Source organism: Mytilus galloprovincialis, chromosome 6 (genome assembly GCF_965363235.1).
Source record: "Mytilus galloprovincialis chromosome 6, xbMytGall1.hap1.1, whole genome shotgun sequence".
Taxonomy (NCBI): Eukaryota; Metazoa; Mollusca; class Bivalvia; order Mytilida; family Mytilidae; genus Mytilus; species Mytilus galloprovincialis.
In genome coordinates this window covers 88,399,996-88,422,734 of record NC_134843.1, presented here as the reverse complement: position 1 = coordinate 88,422,734, position 22,739 = coordinate 88,399,996, and the positions used below count along the sequence as shown (strand labels likewise).

The 22,739-nt window shown below is 31.9% G+C and overlaps 1 protein-coding gene across 1 annotated transcript in view; it reads left to right on the top strand.

The window, feature by feature from the left end:
- LOC143080614 (uncharacterized) overlaps positions 1–22,739 on the top strand; it is a 246,730-nt gene that overhangs the window by 13,777 nt on the left and 210,214 nt on the right. The window contains exons 4-10 of the mRNA XM_076256539.1: positions 10,181–10,588; positions 12,092–12,343; positions 12,653–12,748; positions 13,428–13,676; positions 15,559–15,648; positions 21,468–21,546; positions 22,331–22,399. Of these exons, the coding sequence (XP_076112654.1) occupies positions 10,181–10,588; positions 12,092–12,343; positions 12,653–12,748; positions 13,428–13,676; positions 15,559–15,648; positions 21,468–21,546; positions 22,331–22,399 (1,243 nt within the window). The remainder of the gene's footprint in view (positions 1–10,180; positions 10,589–12,091; positions 12,344–12,652; positions 12,749–13,427; positions 13,677–15,558; positions 15,649–21,467; positions 21,547–22,330; positions 22,400–22,739) is intronic.

Below are 22,739 nucleotides of genomic sequence, written 5' to 3'. Positions count from 1 at the left end.
AAGTCTTTAAAGCTGTTAAAGACATCGTTTTGTGTTTTCGCAGAGTCTTCGTTATGTCGTTCATCTGTTTTCGAATTCATCTTCTAGTATACTGACTTCTGGTTCAGCTACCATCCATTTGTCTAAATTGGATCTTCGGTTAATCCTATAGCACCAACATCGCCCTTTACAATTGCATTATTCTGTTTTTGTACCTGATCAATTGTTTTATTATAAAGAAATTTGCTGGTCTTACATACAGTGAAATTATCATTTTCAAATTCCATTGCCACCTGTGAAGTGAACTCATATCTTGGAGATGGTCGGTAACGATCGAGCATAATTTACACGATTAAGACCTTAAACAATACGCTATCATGCTTTATATGGACTGTTTGTAAAATACGAACTCTCACTCATGAAATGAGTATACTAGTAATACCAAAATCAGAAGAAGTTCTTAATTTATAATTGAACGCCAGGAATGAAACTGTGGTCGAGATGACTCTATACAACAGTCTTTTAAATCATTGAACGTCACAGAGTCATGACATAATTATACTTTCTGAGTTAAGCTTTCATAATCCGAAACTAACAGTTCAAGCAAAATACATGCAGTAGTCTGATGCGCCTGACTAGTCCTACTAGGTACATTTGAACATACATTATTGTTGCAATATTGGCTTTAGTAAGACAACATTCCCATCCCCTATCACGCAATATATCACCCAGAGGTTTATAACAAGTCACTTCAATGTGCAATCCACCAAACATGACGATAAACTTATCATTTCCGTAAAAATCAGGCCATTCCCATTGAATTTGCTAAGGTAGCAATAAACAGTTAGAAAAAAATACTAAAATTTGCCCTTATGAATTTTACCATCCCCTTTTCATCGCTTTTTTTCAATATCAAGCTTACTGTTTGTGTCATATATGGGCATATGTATGTAATCAGAATCTTCCATAGATTTTATATCCAGTATATAAAATGGTATAATATAATTTCTTTTTGGTGTATCCATGGCAACAATCTGCATTTATTCATTATAAAATATTGCAAAAAGGGGGGGAAAGATGTCACATATTTTCCCAAAATTTGGCTAAAAGTAGAATTTCAATCGCTTGAAGTAATACCTTTTCTGAAACTGTGTACATATATCATTCAGCAAATCCAATGAAAATCATATGTCTTTCATCTCATTTTTTTGTAAAATTGCGTCAAAAACTTCGTGTAGAAAAAGAATGTTTGTAAACAGTACATTAATTTCTGGACCGATGGCCGGTCTAGCTATGAAAATACGGATTGTCAAACAGAAAACAGCCCATAAAACATGTAAAAAATAATCTTGATGCTCTTATAAACCATCTTTGAAGGCTAAATTAGCACTCATCTGTCTAAAAATGAATTTTATTACACAATAACTTTCCTATTTGAAAAATCCACAGGGGCCAAAATGCGAAACTAAACTCCTAACTGTGTATTGCTACCTTAGGCATTTCCAAAAGTGGCTGATCTGCAGTTACAATTGATGTTTCCCCGGGATTCACCACATTTTCGCCTTATCCATCGAATACATGAGAATTGCCTGGTTGTGCATACAAATCGCTCTTGATGTCTATAAATAATTTGCACATGCGCAAAAGTGTTAAACACATGTGTATCATAACCTTGAAAAATGTTATTAAACCAATTCATAATATCATTAGAAATCCAAAAATACCAAATATATGGTAAAAAGAATTTTGTAACATTTTCGCGCATGCGCAAATACTGGATATGTTAAATATTTATTTTTAATAAATATGTGATGTAAGGAAGGTAGCCGCCAAGCCCGATAATTGGTTTTTACTAAAAGAAGTTCAAAGAAAAGTTTTCCAGAAATATCAGTATTTTCAAACTGCAAAAAACGACCATTTTAGAAAATGGCCGTGGCCATCTTGAAAAAAAAGGTTTTTTTAATGGCCAGCAGTAATTTCTTAAAAAGTATATAATAATGATGCTTTGTGGTAATTTTCATGCTTGTATCATCATTTGCACAATTCCCTCGATTTTGCTTGCTAATATCTTATTATATATATATTTAAAACTTTTTAAAAAAAATTCGGCAAGCTTCGTATTTAGATATCAAAATCTAACTGTCTGGAGTGAAGAAATATCGTAACAAATATGTCCTGTGGTACAATCTTTCTATATCGGCTTTGTGACGACAAATAAGTATACCTGGTGTCCTATATACATTTTTCACGAGCGTCTCATCTACGTCATAATGAATGCACCAACGTTGATAAGTTTGAACCGAATTTCTCAAGTTATCTTCCGTGTCTTGCGTTTTAGCTGGTGAACCAATCGATTATTAGATCTTCATCATACTTAGTATTTACATTGTACAACATAAGCTTCATATTCTGACTCGCAGCAGATATTTTTACAATACCAATTTGCAGACAACCTGAATTCTAAATCAGTATAGGAAAATATTGGACAGATATTTCTCTTTTGGCTAAACATAGGCCATCGACTGGTTTACGCATCAAGTTAGTTCGGGACCTGCTTACCGACAGAAAGCAAAGACTTGGAACATTGTTTACAACTAGAGAATATAATATAATTTAGCTAAAAAATATGCCCCTTTAGTGGATTTACAACTACTTCTCAGTATTATTCCTCATATTGAAAAGAGTTGGGACATTAAGACCCGGTTTTAGCCCAAGAAAATAAAATGTTTGACAAATATTTCAAATTGGCATATAATATTTGGAAATGCATAGGGTCCTGAAATATAAACGAAAAATATAAAGATTTTTATCTGAAGACGTGACACAATTACGTCATAATATGTATCGTTTTCACATAAACAATGAAATATAGAATTTATGCAGGATTCTGTTATTATTTCCATTGTAGAAACATCCTGCCCAGCCAAGAAACAACAAAATAATTTAAGAGAAGCTTTGTTATAACTATTGACGTAATCTCACCAAATATAAAATTGTTTCTTGGGAGCACACATACTTTTCCAATCAAAATTATCCTTAAAATTTGACGAAAAACAAGGAAAATCAAGAAATTTTACAAATATATGCAAATTTTGTCAAGGTTTACTGCCATGGTAACTCTTTCAAAGTAAAATTTGTATCTATTTTCTGAATACCTTGTACCTTAGTCTATTTTGGACACTTTTAAGAATATGTATTATAACTTTTAAAGGACAAGGTATGATAAGGGCTATTTTTGGCCCCCTCTCCAAATAAGTTTAAATTGATATCAATGATGGTCTTAGTGTAGACACTTAAAAAAATAATGATTTTATTGTGTTCCGGTGAAAGGAAGGTTGCCTAGCAACGGTTTTTATTAAGAATGAAAATTATCACATATTAATTGTTTTATCAGTAAAAATTTAAATATTTGCACATGATATTGTTTGTCCAAGAAGAACTTGAAGTCACAAATGAAAATACCCTTTGATTTTGTTTATTATATGCTTAAAAACAACCTTGGCAACAGAAATGTTGCCTAGCAACGGTTAAAAAATTGGTGCTTACCCCTCTTAAGTATGAATTAAGCTGTTGTTTGAAGATTTTTCTTTCCATTTGGTGTTTCATTCCAATATTTTTCATATACATCTTTTTTTATTCTTTACAAATTCCGTATTGAGCATAGCAACACAAGTGTTGTTTAGCAACTGTACAGCAAAACATGTTTGAATTAAGGCCAACTACAAATCAATAAGTCATTTTATTGAACTAATTAAATTGAATGCAATGCAGATTGTCTGTTTGTGAACATGTTTAGTTAGAAATGAAAACTAAGTTCAATTGTAGGTCTGATCAACAACTAAGTTACATATCAAGTGCATATCAACCATGCAATAATAGGTTCTTTATATTTTTTGAAGTATGAGCTTAGTTATTTTTTAAGAATATACTTCCTAATACGGTGTTACACTATAATATAAACATATAGAGTTATCATTATTTTTTGGACGAATTCTATATCGAGTATAGAATCCCACATCTTGCTAAGCAACATCAAACATTTTTTTAAATTGTAGACCACTACAAAATCTTTGTTTCAATGTGAAAGTCTTTTCATGAAAACAAGAATATATAGGATTTAATAATTTGAGATGAGTTTGAACAGCTTTTAAAGATACTTAACAGTTAATGGAACGAAAGAGACGTGACGTGTACCACTTACAGACATTGTGTGGAATAAAATGTCTAATCCAGGCAATTACGATTTAATATGATGTAGGGGTTGGAATGTGTCCTCTGCATGGGTACAAAACCTATGGTGAATTAGAAACGACTTATCAAGGCAAAAAAAGGGGGGGGGGTGTATAAATCATTTTTGGAGTTATTAACGAGGCATTAATTGACCTAAGAAATTAAGCCTATTGTGAAGTAAAGAAACTGGCATAGCCTGTAAGAACATATATGGTTTAAGGGTTGGACAATCATTTAACCACGAAAGTTAAAGGTCAATTAATTGGACCTTGAGATCAACGGTAAATGTCATAATGATGTTAAAATAGAGAATGGAAAGGGAAAATGTATCAAAGAATGTATCAAAGAGACAACAACCCGACCATAGAAAAAACAACAGCAGAAGGTCACCAACAGGTCTTCAATGTAACGAGAAATTCCCGCACCCGGAGTCGTCCTTCAGCTGGCCCCTAAACAAATATATACTAGTTCAGTGATAATGAACGCCATACCTAATTTCCAAATTGTACACAAGAAACTAAAATTAAAATAATACAAGTCTAACAAATACCAGAGGCTCCTGACTTGGGACAGGCGCGAAAATGCGGCGGGGTTACATGTAAACATGTTTATGAGATATCAACCCTCCCCTTATACCTCTAGCCAATGTAGAAAAGTAAACGCATAACAATACGTACATTTAAAATTCAATTCAAGAGAAGTCCGAGTCTGATGTCAGAAGATGTAACCAAAGAAAATAAACAAAATTAGACTGTTATGATATTTGAGTCATGGCTATACACTGTATGCCAAATATCATAAGTCAATGCAATGTATAAAAACTAAATAAGTGTAGACCGGGACAGTGTGTATGAGAATAAAATTCCAAAAAAGAAGAAGAATAGTTATGTTTTTGAAGTATACTGATATTTCTATATGAAGATGGGGGGGGGGGGGGGGGGGGGGGGGGGGGGGCACATATTCGCCGTTTTTACACATCTATTTAAAACCAATTTAAAATATTAAATAAATATCAAATAAATGCAGCTTTTTATAATATTTATCAAATAAATTTCATTATAGATTAACAGCAGACATTTCAAAGGTGTAAAAAAACAAAAATTTAGGCCAATCAGTCAAAAAATTACTAAGAAAAAAATCTTTGAAAATCCTGTTTTTCATTCAGGAAATTGACCAATAATTGTTGTCCGTTTTTCGATCTTTTGCAGTAAGTGCCGTAATTTTGTTAAAGTTTTTAAAATAATCATATTTGTTATAAAATTATAATTTATCGGCATATTTTCTTCCATTTCAGCCATCCTTTGAAGTGTTTATACCTCAAAATCATAAAACGGCGAAATTGTGTCCCCGGCGAATATGGGCCTCCCAATCTATGTTGCAAAAGTTATTTCTTTTGGATGGATGTGTATGTTTAAGCGCGGATTCATATAAGATGGATTCTTACAGTATGCACCCTTTTATTAATTCATTGTACAATTTAATAAATATAATAAATGAATTAAAACGCCTGATATCGTGGGTTCTGACACCGGCCTGGTCAAACTTAAGACTTACAAATTGGTATTTGCTGATTTTCGTTAATCAATTGGCATTAAGGGGTAAGAACAAAAACTAGTTGGATCGGAGTATCAAGTTAGGGTAATATGTCTTCCAACGGACTGTAACCTTTTAAGGTATAGCACAATAAAAATTAATGAAACAAACAACCCATGCAGCAACATGATGTCCAAAAGTTAGCACTTTGTGTAAACATGAATTATTATTGAAATAGTAACTTTTACGAATTAACTGTTAACAAAACTGTATATTGTTTGTAAAAACTACGGATAATAACCTTTATTCACAAAAAAAAATAAAATCGGAATTTTGAGCCTTTTTAATATGGTCATTTGACATATTTTATTCGACCGTCACTGATGAGTCTTTTGTATGCGAAACACACGTCTTACAAGCAAGATATCTTTAATTATGATGCGTTTTATTCCTTTCATATTCAATACTTATTTTATTTTCTTTGACGTGTAAATATCTGATTAAAAAATAAAAGAAGCTTTTATTCTTTTGAATATGTTTAAATTCATTATACATGTAGTGCTGTTATTTTAGAAGATATATGATTGATTGAATATTGTTTTCTGACCGTCCAGTGACAAATACTTTATGCATGCACATTTTAACGGAAAGATATGTAGAGAATAATTTGCAAACAAGAAATATGAAGTAGCACGTGTTGTCGTCAAGATAGAACAACGGGAAGGCAGGTGACAATTACAAATAATAAGTCCAATAAATTCAACACCATGACCAAAAAAATAACTCAAGATACATAATTTAGATCATAAAAGTGTTGGATAGTTTTGTTTAATCTTGATTATTGTTACACTTACACAATTAACTAATTAAAATTGTCACATGGTGTCTACTTATGTGATATGAATAACAATGTATGTCATTATTCACAGTTCTGTAGTTTATTTTCGCCATCTGTATTTTTATTAAATGATTGTCTAAAATGTTAACTTGACATGCCATACTTGGTAGAAATGCGGACGTGAAAGAAAGCACCTTTCACAAAAGTGTCAATGGAGATTTAAACATTCCAGGGCGACGATTTTGTCAATTATGAAACAAAATACGTATATGCACTTTTTGAGTATGAACCAGTTATTATATTCATTCACAATTACGTTCCCAGTATTTCTCTGAAGTTTATCACAGTTCCGTCTAATTTTGGGTCAAATTTCGACGGTCTGCTAAAATGTCACTTTAAATTCAAGAATAATGAGTAAAGGAATATCCTGTTTTCCTGTCTCAAATATGTTTATTTTTCGTCCTAAAGAAACTAGCCATTATTATAGCGTAGCAAGAATACATTTCCGTCGTCGGATCTAGAAAATACCGGAAATCATCTCCGGTCCGCAGTTCGGTTAAAAATTTCGATGATTTAATGAAAACAACGACGATTTTTTGTCACTTTTTTGAATTTTTAACTATGAGCGTACTTACGACCCACTAAAATATTTAAACTGCATCAACATTTATGTTCAAGGAATGCCTGGTATAAATATGATCGTGGGTCGTAGGTACGCTCATAGTTTAAAATGCAGAAATAGGTTTGGAAACTGCCATTTTTCTGCCTTTTTCCAGAAGCTTGAGGTCTTTACAGCAACAGAGCATGAATAATATCAACGGAAGTTGAAAAATCTATTGATGTTTACAAAAATATAGGTTTTAAACTTTAAAAATAATGTATTATATTTAATAGCAAGTCACTTTTAATTTGAACGAAATTAGGGGGCCGTTCTCTGATGCTTATCGTACCTTGTCCTTTGCAGTAATATTTTGGCCAAATAAGGGCCTTATTGCCCTTACTCCTTAAACGGATTGTTGTTTGCTTCACTTGACTTCTAGTGACAAACACTATGTGCATGTTCACGGCGATTTTGAAATTTTAATCGGAAAATGAAGAAAATGCACAAAAAAAGAATGTTTATTATTCCTAATTATAAAATAAGTCACTTCAAAGTTTCGTTTGTATGTAGAATCTAAAATTTGTTAAATGCATAAAATTTTAGGACATTGACATGGTATTAACCTGTGATCTAGGGACTTTAATAACTAAATTATACTAAATTTACTGGTGAATCATGTAAACATGGATATTTGTATACTTGCGATTTGTGTCTGCCCAGACATATTTTACCAGGAGTCTGGACTAATATATCGTTTCCATGGTTCCGGTTGGAGTCTGGACTAAAAGAGGGACGAAAGATACCAAAGGGACAGTCAAACTCATAAATCTAAAACAAACTGACAACGCCATGGCTAAAAATGAAAAAGACAAACAAACAACAGCACACACGACACAACATAGAAAACTAAAGAATAAACAACACGAACCCCACCAAAAAACTAGGGGTGATCTCAGGTGCTCCGGAAGGGTAAGCAGATCCTGCTCCACATGTGGCACCCGTCGTGTTGCTTAGGTCGCAATACACAGTTAGGAGTTTAGTTTCGCATTTTGGCCCCGGTGGATTTTTCAAATATGAAAGTTATTGTGTAATAAAATTCATTTTTAGACAGCTGAGTACTAATTTAGCCTTCAAAGATGGTTTATAAGATCATCAAGATGATTTTTACATGTTTTATTGGCTATTTTCTGTTTGCCTCTCCGTATTTTCATAGCTAGACCAACCATCGGTCCAGAAATTAATGTTATGTTTACAAACACTTATTTTCTACACGAAGTTTTTGACGCAATTTTACAAAAAAATGAGACGAAAGACATGTGATTTTCATCTGATTAACTGAGAGATATATGTAAACAGCTTCAGGAAAGGTATTACTTCAAGCGATTGAAATTCTGCTTTTAGTCAAATTTTGGGGAAATATGTGACATGTTTCCCCCCCCCCCCCCTTTTTACAAGATTTTAGTGCAAATAAATACAGATTGTTGCCATGGATACACCCAAAAGAAACTATATTTTACCATTTTATATACTGGATATAAAATCTTTGGAAGATTCTGATTACATACATATGCACATATATGACACAAATAGTAAGCTTAATATTGCAAGAAAGCAATGAAAAGGGGATGGTAAAATTCATAATATTTTTTCCTAACTGTTTATTGCTACCTTATGTGATAACAAATCCGGTAAATAGTCTAATTCGGTAGGTCACATTCATGAAAGGGACGGGGATTGTAGTTACGACGTAAGGAACATATCCGATATCATTTGCGAAACGGTTATTCCATAACGGTCAACCAACTCGTGATGGCGTCCGTAAAATTTACGAAGGGATGATTTCAACTTCACCATTTGCAACTCTTGGTTTAATAGCTTACTTGTGAGCAGCAACCCTCTACCAAGAAAATCATGATAGGAAATGCAAGCACGGGAATATCGTATCAATTGGGAGATATATACCCCGTTTGCAGGTGCTGCTGGAATGTTGCTACTTAGAAATGGAAAGTTGACAATTGGAAAGCTGAAATCATCTCTTTTGTCGTAAAGTTTTGTTTTCAACCGACCCTCAATGTCAATTTCTAGATGTAAGTCAAGATATGAGGCCGACTTAACTGTATCTGTAGTATCCTTTGTCTCTAGCTCGATTAGATAGATGCGTTCCACATAGTCAACAAATTTTGAATTATTTAGTGTAAGAACATCATCTATATAGCGAAAAGTAGAGTTAAAGGATATTGCCAACTTCTTGTCTTTCTTCCTAAGAAGTTCCTGCATGAAGTCAGCCTCATAATAATAAAGAAACAAGTTGGCAAGTAGAGGGGCACAGTTTGTTCCCATTGGAATGCCGACAGTCTGTTTAAAAACACGTCCTCCAAACGTAACAAATATGTTGTCAATCAAGAAATCAAGCATCTTGATAATATCAGTTTCAGAGAATTTTTTGTTGGAATCAGAGTGATCCTTTACAAAGTAGGATTTATCCCTCCCTAAGACAAGATACATGTATCTACGTTGGCCATTCTTTTTTACGAAGCAAAGCAATACCAACTCTTTCAATTTGTCTTTTAGTTTGGAATGTGGAATACTAGTGTAAAGAGTAGAAAAGTCAAATGTTTTAATACTGTTACAAGATGAAAGAGAGTTAGATTATATGTACTGTAAAATATTTTTGGAATTAAATAATATATCGTTTCCAAGGTTCCGGTTTGTATTATTTGTCACAGGAATCTGTGTCCACCGATTCAAAATTTGTCACTTGTCATCAATAATTGTTTTCTCATTCTAAGACCATTCTTTTTGGTTTATACTACTCTTTGAAAGTTTTAAATAGCTTTTAAAATTTAAATGCAGTCTTCAAATAAGTATTTAACATACAAAGAAATCAAAAAAGTCTAAAATCATATATACTGCTGCTTAACTTGATTGGACTGTTTTCTCGACAACCAAACTGTTATATTCTTATCATTCAATTTGATTTTGTTATTATTTCTTTGCAGGAGGCAAAATCAAAAATCAGCAATTTGTATGATAATGTGGAAGGAATCAAAACTACCGTTAAACATCTGACGGAAAAATACAAAGCAGAAGAAGGCTCAGTACAGACATTACATAAGTTCCTTCACAAAGCTTATAAAAAAATAGATGAAAACATAGAAACAATTAACCAAACTGCGGTATCTCAAAAACATCTGATGAACATAGTCAAGAAAATGAAGGATACGTACGAAAAATTATACACTTATACAGAAAAGTTCAACTCGTCTACTAATGACATAAGGTCAGAACTTACAAAGATAAGAAAATTTGAGAAGTCGCTAAAAGCACATTTAGATAAAATGAAGAAAAACTCGAACAAAATCGCCACACAGATTGAAAAGATAAAATCCTCAATTAATGGCACCAGTGTAAGTATATACTCTATATAACATATTACTTTTAGCTTTTGAAACAAGGGTTTTAAGATATAATGTTCGTAGGTCGTCTTTTCGAAAGTTTAAGGATGCCAACATGAGTTGATTGACCATTATTGAATACCTGGCCAGTTGGTTTCATATGATCACGGATACGCTCTAATTGTCATATCCACAATCATTCATGTACTCTTTTCCTCGATTTTGATATTTTGAATGGCGATAATCACTGACTATGTATTTTCCCTGAGCAACATAACGAGCTTCACATCTGATATCCCCCTTGGTTTTGAAATTAACTGGTTAATTTATAATGGACATTTAAGTTAAGAAAATTCACGTTTGATGTTCCTTTGTTCACCTTTTATGGTCTTTTCGCGAATATTTTAAGTCAAAAATATATGAGCAACTGGAAGTCTGCACCGTTAGCCACTAGTCCGATGCCCCAGAGTAGTAAAAATTGATTCGGACTAGTGAAAATTTTCAAATTTTATATAGTCATTTTAGGACAAGTTTTGACATTTAGTGTCCGGACTAGTAGATGAAAAAGTTTTTGGCGCAGATTTAATTTACTACTTAAACACAAACAGATATTTTACATACTTTGTAAATTACATTTTTCACAACATATCTTTTTAATTGAAGCCATTACTCATATATGAACATGATTGACAAGATCTCAAAATGAGTTTTTTTTTGCAGTTGTTGCTGTTATTGCACTGAATGTATGAACTAAGAGGATGTTATGTTGGATATTTAAAATACCTTGATTTTTGATTTTTGAATTCAAGTTGCCAATAATAAGGCCTTTTCTTGTTATTCCTTCTCTGTAATGAGATACTAAGTGTGACCATAATATATCGTCACTTGAGATTTTTCGCTATATATTGTATATAAAACTATTTTTTTTCCAAAAAATATTTTAGGGTCTTTTTTGGTTTGATTTTAAACAACTTGGTACCAATAGAAGCAGAATTGTCACATGTATTTGTTTATTTGGTTATATTTTTTTGTTGATCATTTTCATTTTTTCACAAAATAAACACAAATATTATTTTCGGCTCAGAAATTCGCTATATATTCAACCAAATTAAATTATAAAAAAATTATTGTATGTGTTCACATCAAGAGAAAACAAAAACACCTGAAGACTAAACTATTACCAAATGTAAAACAATTCTACGTCTTTTAATGCCTTCTTGATAAAAATGTGTATTTATATGAAATATATATAGCAAAAAAAAATGCAGGTGACGAATACTTTTGGCCAGGTACTGCATAAAACATATTGTACAACGGTCTTTATTGGATAGATCAAGTACATGATGATCATGTGCTATATCAGGTTCATATTTCAGTAATCTCAATTAACCAAAAGCTTCGATGAAAAGAAAACAAATAAGTTGACTTTAACATAATGATATAACCTTAATTTATTATCTTATTTGTCCATTTGTCTTTATAAATATAAATCCATGTTTTTGTTGATTTTTGTAGGATAATGAGACCGTACAGAAAATAAAAAATAACCAAATAATGATAGTGAAAACGATCATGGGAATACATAGAAAAGGAAAGTCTTTCGGAAAGCATTTGAAACAATTCCATGCTAAGATTGGTCGAGTATGGGCTGCAATGAAATCAGGTTACAGGAGAAACAGATATTTAAAGGATCGACTGAAAACACTGACTGATTTAGTAGAAAATCTCAAGAATAGACCTGTAGTAAGGGTTAAAGGCGATCCACAGGTAAGTTCTTGTAAGCTCTTTAACTAGGGTCAGATAATACGAAATGCACAATATCCTCTACACATTTAATAGGCCCTTAGTTTTGAAGGACATTTAGACAGACCTCAGAATTAGGACGGTTGCCATAGCGGGACAAATAAAAAGAACAAAGGTCCATATGACAAGTTTCAGATTCAGATTTATACTGCCGTTATAATAAGTTATAGTTACAAACTAAAAAGTAATTCAATATTGATTCAATAGATTAAAAGATTCTTCATAATTGGTACTGAAAATTATTTTTCTTTGTCTGTTTATTTTATATTGTAGATGTCAAAGGACTTTAACACGAAATATGCGGAATTATCAAAACTGCAGACAGTTGTAATGGGCAGACTAAAACTGATGGAAAAACAGCTGGATAAGGTATTTCATTATACAGTATAGACTTGTGTATTTATCATGAATTTGTCAGTATTCCTATGCTTTGAACCTCTTAATGAATGTAAATCCAGAAAAGCGCTTTGGATGCATAAACTTTATACTTTTTTCATCTTCTGTAGCACCGAGTCGATACCTGGACTATCAGTCACCTAGGATTACGTATCATCAACTTCTGTACTGACATGATTTATAACAAGACTTTTCTAAAGTTGTCCGCTTGTTAGTTTTGAAATGATAAAGAAACTAAGGTTTCAGCTCCCTCATGCACATTTGACCTTATATTGATTTGGCTATCGTTGTGTCATAAAGCTCTTAACTGATTCGGTTCTTATATATCATTGGCATCAAAATATTCGAGCTTTCCTGATTAAGGTTAATCAAGAAAAGTGCCTCGGACACATGACTTTTATAACGTGTTGTTTTAATTTATTGATTATGGTAAAATTTTATTATTGATTGTATAGGAGCATTATTATTCAGACATTTACACCTTGATATGAACGAAATATAAGCAAGACATCGGAGTACAGTCTTAGTGGCTATGTTCTAACATTAAGTGTTACGATAAAAAAAATTCTGCAAAACTGTCCAAAACATTTCGTCAAGTACCATGAATCTATTTTTACTCAAAGATTAAATTGTATGACATGGTTTATTTCAGGGAGGACTAACTGGTAGTATTAACAAATTGAAAGAGAGACAACTTTTCATCTTTAACAAGCTGAATAATGAGAATGTCAGTCAGAAAGATCAATTGAAAAAGATGGATGCTTTAGATAACAAAATTAAGGATTTGTCTAAGGCAATGCAAACTAGCCATGCCACCATAAACAAACTGAATAACAAAATTAAAATGAACAATCAGAGACGAAAAATGGCGTACGCTGGATCTGATAAAGCAAAACAAGAGGTAAGAACATCGTGTTAAAAAAATGTAGCATATATCTGAGATCTTGAATTCACCAACTACTCTGGCAATAATCCATGTTACAATGCATATTAAAGAAGTAAATAAAATTAAAATACTTAATTCTTAATAATATTGCATATAAAAATCATACGCATTAGACTTATGCAGCTGTGAATGTGACTTTTGAAATAACTTTTAATTAACGTTTTGTAAATCCAGCAGATACTTCATATAAATTAAGGTTGATGTTCATATACTATTCATTTTATCAATGCCACCTCTGGTGTAAACAAATCATTTACATAAAAATTCATTTGAATATATAAATACAACCGACAAGTTTTCTCCATTATAACTTTAGAAACTAGTAGTTTAATGACTGGGATTTTTAAACTCTTAAATTGTTCCAAATGGACCTTAAATTGATCATGATGAACAAAAACTCAGAAACTAGAGATCGATTTATTCTTTCAAAATGATAGGGATGTATACACAAATACATATCTTTCTTTTCTGGTAAACTTAAATTATCTGTAGAAAAAAATGAAATATAGCTATGTCACATAGGTAATGAAATCTTACGAAATTGTCTTTTAATTATGTTTTCATGTCCCTCCTAAGTACATTTCGATTTCCGGTCTGTCCCGCTTCAGGTTAAACTTTTTGATCAAGGTAGTTTTTGAATAATTTGAAATCCAATCAATTTGAAACTAAGTACATAATTATGTTTCCTATAATATGATCTTTCTCACTTTAATGCCAAATTAGAGTTTTGACAGGGGTCCACATTCCACTGACCATAGAAAATGATTGTAGGAGTGAGGCATCCGTGTACTATGAACACATTCTTGTTTTTATAATATTTGTTACTGATAAATATTTACCAGTATAATTTTGCATAAAAATTCATTTGAATATAAAAGTTTTTGTTTTAATTTCTTCACCAAATATTACATGTATTATTGCAAAGTTCGTACGCCGGCTACAGAGGAGCATTTTTTGCATTGCTATTATGAAAATCTAATATCGGTATCATATAGATTACTTCAACTGGAATAGAGTACTTATCATAAAGGACTGCTTTCCTGACATTTTTGTCACGATTGATAGAAACAAAATAGAAAAGGAAAAAGAAGATAGCAATATTTACAACACAGAATAATAGTTAAGTAAATCCTTTAGGATTCAATTCGGATAATCCGAAAGAGTAAGAAACGTCTGTTCCGCATGCTACACACGTGTTTTAAAGTTTAATCATTACATAAGATGTATGTTTCAATATTATACGTTATTCTGATTGGCTAACTGGACATCACGTATTATTCCTTAAGCAATTGTATTACACAATAAAGCATCATTCATGATAACACTGGGTCCCACAATAAAGTGCACAGGTGAATCAAATAAAAAAAATGATAAAATTCATGTTTTTATGATCCCAGCTAAAAAATGCAATTATAAGTATTGAATGCTTCTTTTTGTCACTTCATAGGGTTGTAAAAGCGTTGACCGTGCGCACATTTTTAGAATGAAGCGCCGCGCTTTATACAAAATGTACGTCGGTCAACGCTTTTACACCCCAATAAAGTGACAAAAAGGAGCATTCGATTCTTAAGTAAAAATCTCGTAATAAGTGATATAAGGTGATGCCATAAGGAAATACACCACTAATTCATGGTCCCATTGCTTTCTATGTTAAATTCCTCCATTTCAAGCTGGCACACCTCTTTTGTTTTAAGTTCAAATAAAGTGGCAATCATTATCATATTTTTAGAATACTGCAATTTGTAAGGAATATGGTGATTTTACTGATATGTTGTAAGACGATTTTCCTTTTATTCAAGATCTTAAACTTCGTATTTTCCCCCCATTTTTTTTAAAGTTGATGTCAAGAACAACAAAAGAATACAGAAGATTGAACCATGTTGTGAATGATCTCACAAAACAGATAACCAAGATGAAATACAAGCAGGTATAGAAAATAAATCTCAAGAATACCATGTATCTTGAATTTATAAGGTTTCAGGGGATTTTTCTTTCGTATCCTTGTCATCTTTTCTTTTTTTTTTAGGATCAAATCACTTGCCCACTATCAATGTTCAAAATTGAAAAAAATGTTGTTATAGGAACATTCTTTCATCGAAACACAAATATTCCAAAAGGTCCCAAAAGGAATATTTCTGATGCGATGTATATAAATGTTTCTATATGGGCATCAGTTATATGTTCACAAATATACCTTTATTGAAATCAAAATGTTAAGTGAATTGTTATACTAACGCATATACGTATACTAAACTAAGTCCCAAATGCATGAAGTCCTTTACATTTATAGTTCATTCGTTTTTGTGTTGTAATGTCAAGAACATGTTATTTATATTCTGTTAAAAGCTCCCTAGAGCTTTTATTTTTATTGTAATATGTGAACTGAATCAAGAGTTTCGTATTCGTAGCTTATTATCTTTCGTGTTATATTGCTGAAATTAACAGAACGTAACCTTTATAAACACAGAATCGTGGAGCACGTTTAAGCGTCACTGATGATTCTTATGAAGACGAAGCGCGCGTCTGGCATATTAGATTATAATCCTGGAAATAGACAAACATGATACAAAAGAACAATTTGCAAATTAAAAAAAAAATGTCCATGCCTTCAATTTGATATGAATTAAACTTTGTCACATTAGTTATTAATTGATATACTTTAAAATAAATTAAAGCTATATAAATTTCATGTTTGTATCTTTTCTGGTTGATCTGTATTATAGATTTCTATATTGTAATTTTCTCTGAATGACCTGCATTATGTAACTAACGTAATACTAGTGAAAAGTAAAATTACAAAAAAAACTGAACTCCCGAGTAAAACGCTTGGAGCCATGGTAGAGGGTTTGATCCCAGCTGCAAATCAGGATGATAGACAAACTGCTTAGTCGATGTGGCATTACCTACTATATGTACTAAATGATCGTTGGGGATACTTTCAGTTTCATTGTATACATATTTATTATTTTATTAAATAAATGGTGGTCAGTTCGAATGTGTTTTTGATTAAAAGTTTTATGTTTAAAACAATGATTGATATTCTTGTTGTAAGTGATGGAAAGTTACTGGAATTTTATGCAACTGTAATAAAAGTGTCTGAGAGGTTTGGCTAGCTATTAAACCAGGTTTTATCCACCTTTTCTACATAAAAAATGGCTGTACTATCAGGAATATGACAGTTGTTATCAATTTGTTTGGTCTGTTTGAGCGTTTGATTTTGCCATTTCATTAGGGACTTTCCGTTTTGAATTTTCCTCGGAGTTCAGTATTTTTGTGATTTTTTTTCTTTTCATCATGGTTTTCTCTCGAACTCGCACTGTGCGGTTGCCAACGTACAAAATAGAGTTCTCGTGGTTAAGGTCACATACGGAAATCCTATCAGCCAATTGGAATAATGAAAGACAATAACTCAAAAACGTATATATCTTAAGTTTTGAGAAGAAATAACATGTTCTTTTAATAGAAAGTCGATGTACATGTATATTACAGAAAGACTTAACCATTTCAGTATATAAAACATATTAATCATGTTTTTATAAATTTGAAGAATCATGAAGTTAATGTACAGTATTATAATTTCTGCGATTTGGTACGATATCCATATTATTTCAAGTCTCAGTGACGAGCATATACCTGTTCGTAATACACCGGTGTAATTGGCTTTAACGAGAGAAATGATCGTGAAAGTCTAACGGCGGTCAAGTATTGAGAGACGATCGTGAAAGCTCTTGTAACGGATCGTGAAAGACATTTCATGTAAATTCTAGTTCAGAATCTTTGAAAAAATCGCTTAATTTTCAAAACGCTGAACAAATCCGAACAAAAAATTATGTCTGTCAAAATGGTTTAACTTCCTCATCATAACTGTGAAATAAGATAAAGAAAATGTACAGTAGTTTTTGAAAAAACACAAAAGGCGCAATGCATGTCTATGAAATTAATTACAAATAACACGCTTTATGTACATATAATGGTCAAATTTCAGTTTATTATGATATATTTAAAATTTAATCTTTGGTGTATCTGATTGTACAGTAAAATTGAAGTATGTTCTTCCCTTAAAAGCATTAATTTGTATATGAAAACCTTGAATTTGTTAAATTTCCATCAAACTTGATCGTGAAAGATCAGGCAACGCATTATTTTGATCGTGAAAGATAATGCGTGACAAGACTTAATACTAGTAATCAGAAATCTGTATTTTTTTTACTATTTGATTAACCTGCAACTGGTTGAAATCTGTAACTATTTTGATAAGGATGAACATTAAAACTATTATTTTTTTTCTATTCAACACTACCCCGAAAGTAAAAAAAAAACATCAACTAAAAACGTGTCTAAATAAGTGTGAAAGATTCAGCTCTGAGAATCGGTCAAGTGCAATTCAGGCAGACCGACACTATTTAGCCAATAATATTGATATGCAACGTTTAAACCAAAATGATTATTAGTGTGTAATTTGGTTAAAAGTAAATTTACCTTTGGAAATTAATTGAAAATTATTATTTATATATAAAAAATGAGACTTTTTTGTTTAGAAACAAGCATAAAGTAATAATTTTAAGCATTTTAATACCATGGAATTTCTAAAAAATAAAACTAATTGAAAGAAAAGGAAGTAAAAGCATTGGAAAAATAAACATCTAGTGAAAGAAAAAGTAGTAAAAGCATTTTAAAGTCTGGAAAGTGAAAAAAAAGTATTTAAAAAGAAAATTAATAGTTACCCACACTTTCAACTTCAGCCTCAAAGAATTTATTAATTTCATTATTTTAACAAATTATGATTTTTAAAAATGAATATAATATCAAAAGTACTTAATTATCATAGATAAGTGTATTAATTGGCCTAAAAGATTAAGCAAAGCCAAATGACTTATAACTTTGATTAGCTGTGAACACTATTAACTTGTGCTCCGTGTCTTAACTGAACACCACAAGCTCTACTAAACAATTAAGCATTATAAGTAGCGAGAATTTTCCTGTAATGATTATATATATTTATTTTCTTAAATTTTTTATTAAAATGGATTTTTTTCTAAAGTAAAATATTGCTATAATGGACCAATTCCAAATTTAGTTACCAGGGCGCAATTACCAGTTGGTAAGCCGTCCACCAAAAACATATAACCGTAACCGTAATGATCATTCTCAGTTCATCATGGCTAATGCACAGTTATATATCAAGTTTACAACAAATAGATTAGACAACCAGAACTTGGTACACAATAACTACAAGTTCCAGATAAAGTCAAGACGTGGAGACAGATGTTATTGGAAATGCTATACCCGTAACTGCCCTGCTACTGTTAACACACACAACAACATACCAACCAAAGTAAATGCACAACCATTCCTCAGACAGAATGCATCTCAGAGTAGACTATGTATTACAACGTATGAAATCGCCATGTAAAGATGAACTCACTGCAATACCAACTATCTATGAAGAAGAATTGGTAAAACTAAGAAACCGAGAATGAAATGATGTCACACATACCAAACTTCTACTCATGCAAAGATCAGCTTTACAACGAGAGACACAAGTTTATACCAGCACTACCAACAACAGTAGAAGATATCATAGTAGATGGTGAACGGGCTCAAGCTACTACTGGTCAACCCTTCCTAGTTGCAGATGATAACACCAATGGGCGAATGCTTGTATTCAGTACCCAAGAGAACATATATCATCTAGCAGCAGCAGACACCATCTACTGTGATGAAACATTCTATGTTTGTCGAACACTCTTCTATTAGCTGTACACTTTCCACGCCAAAGTTGATGGTACTATGTTTCCACTGGTTTACAGTTTCCTACCCGGTAAAGATCAGCAGATGTACACAAGGCTACCTACTATTATTAAAGATCTATGTAACCAATTCAACATACTACTTCAACTAGCCAAGATGTTCCTCGACTATGAAATAGCCATTAGAAATGCAGCAACTTCAAAGGGTGCTTTTTCCACTACACTCAGAGTATCTGGAGAAATGCACAAAAGCATGATCTGCAAATTGAATACAATGAAAAGGGTGACATTCACCAACTTGTCCTTAGAGCTGCAGTACTGCCACTTTTACCACCCAATACAATTGAATATGTTTGGTTTTATGCACTTGAAGATATCGATGATTCAGATACTACTACACCAACACTTAACTTTACTGACTATTTAACCAGCTACTGGGTAGAGAACAAGCAAAGTCTGTGGAATCACTATGCAACAGAAGGTCCTAGAACAACAAACCATTTAGAAGGTTGGCATAGTAAGCTAAAGAAGTTAGTAAAGGCAGCTCACCCAAACATCTTTAATATGATTAGTTTGTTGAGACAAGAAGAAGACTTCAATGCTCTCACATTGATCCAGTACAGAGCTGGTGGGAAACGTATCCCAAGAAAGAGGAAGTACAGGGAAATAGATGACAGACTCCAAACACTGAAAAAAGGTTACAGAATGATGAACTTACTCCAGTCCAGTATGGAGATGCTGCTTCTCATCTCCTGCACATTGATTAAGACTGTATTCTCTTATATTTTCAATGATGTTCAATGTATTACTATGTGAGTGCTATAAAAATGTCAATTTAGTATAATTTTGGTGCTTTGTTTAGTGCAACTCAAAATTTAGTGCTTTGATTTAAAGAATGATTTAACATTGATATTTCAAATGATATGATTTACTTGTATATATCATTGTAAACAATTGGAATTACTTGTGCATGCCATTATAGCTATACATTCATATTGTGCTTTTGAATATTATTTACATAAACTGTGCTATGAAATTATTAAACGAAATAAAAGAATTTGCTATAAATTATTCTTTTTCTTTATTTTCTACAAGAATTACCTGGATTTACCTTGATTCATTAGATCTCATTAGTTTAGTGTTGTTACAACATAATCCTACATAATCCCATTGTTTACACAAAATTTCTGAGAACTCCTTCATAAAATTTTACTATTTTACCTATAAAATTCAAAATGTAGGAATAGCCAGAATGAACCAAAATATGGGTACAGCAGTCATCATCGTGTAACAATTTTAAAAGGAACAATTAAACAGAACACAAAAACATCTATCTACAAACACATTCACTGATTCGCGTGTCTGACGTCAGAAAATTTTATACGTCACATATATTTGTCGTTCAATGTATATACAAACAATTTTAAAATTCACAATGGCAATGTTAGCATACAGGGATAAACCAAGGAGATATTAAAATCGCACAATGCCATGGCAAAAGGAGAAACGACGTACAGAATATCAAGTCTACAAAACACTAGATAGAAAGAGTAGTCGTTAAGAAAAGAAAGACCCAAAATATTCATGCTTATAAAGATGTTCACCTTTATTTTTTATACTTTACATTAATTAAAACGCATTTCTAACTCTATTTCTATGGTCTTCAACTTCGTACTTTTTTTGGCTTTTTTTTTTTTATAACTTTTTTGGATTCGAGCGTCCCTGATGAGTCTTTTGTAGACGAAACGCGCGTCTGGCGTATATATAAAATTAAGTCCTGGTATCTATGATGAGTTTATCTATAGTATGTTTTCAGAATTCGATCCGTTTTAAACATAGGTGCCACAGACAATTGACAAATCCGATCACTTTTTTTCTCGTAATTTTTTAGCTCATGGGATTACCTCTGTTTTTTCCCCACTATATTTATACATTATATATCCATTTTTTTGGCATTTGAACAAATGAAATCGACTTTCAACATTTTTTTCGTCAGACAAAAACTACAGAACTCACAGCAAATTACAAGAATCTGCTTGAAGAGGTAAAAGGATTAAAAGACAAATTAGGCAATGGTAAGTTGACAAATATTACGATGTGATTGAAAATATTGTTAAAAGAAATTTGAATGAACTAACTGTATATCTAGCTTTTTTCCACGAGCAAAATATGTGACTTAAACACAATCGAGTTCTTTCCGAGACAAAACTTATTTGCACACCAAAATTACTTTGTATGTCAAAATAAATGACAAAATCTTTAAATTTTTATTCTCCCAATGGCATTGAGCATATGGAAACATGTACCCGCATAAACACAAACTAATTTCTTTAGAATGACGAAGGATACTAATACGATGAAATTGTCCTCATTTTGGTATTTATAATTACATGTATTTATGAATTCTATAGGCAAATATGTGGCCTTCAAAGATAAAAGGTAGGTGACGAAAACGTTTGGCCATACGCGTGTACTTCATGTTACTCAAAATGCCGGACTTTGACGGAGATTATTTACTCGATCACATGGCTACGTCTCAGTGACAATGTTTTCTCAGGGTAATAAGCTACCTTACATACATGTTACAGACTTGACAAAAATGAGAAATAGTCAGAAATATAGTGATCAGGGGTTCGTTCATAAAAAGCAATACATTCGTGATAAACAAATTCGAACAATCGTCTTGGAATTTTTGCGCTTAACCACAAGTCTGCAAGCCAACGCTTGTAAAATTGCTTTCAGGCTTGTAAAATTCTTCTCTACAAGTCAACACACTTCAACTAAATGTTTGTAAAAAGTTAATCATGAAGACTGCTATTACACCGCATAATTTTTTAAATTTATTTTAATACTTTTAAGCCACCAAGACACCTGTGGTCAAGATATTTAACAAGAAGCAAAAGAATACAGAGAAAAGCAAATCAAAAGGTATTTTTATCTGAAACCATCAAAAGTCGGGAGTATAACTTAAAAGTTACTATTACAGTTACTGAACTTAACGTGATGGCTTTTTAATGATTTAATTCCTTATTCAACCTTGTAAACTGTCGTAGTTTAAAAATATTTTAACATACTATCCCAATGCGTGGCAAGTGGTGAATTTCGATGATAAACATAAATATGCAGACATTTAAAAATTGGCTCATTGAGGAAGAATTCCATTTTTGTTTGTTTTCATAATTACGGAATCGGTTGTCAGTTTTTGGGATGCTAACACTTAAACAATATATCTAGTATTATCTACATAAATCGAAGCTATTCTGTTTAG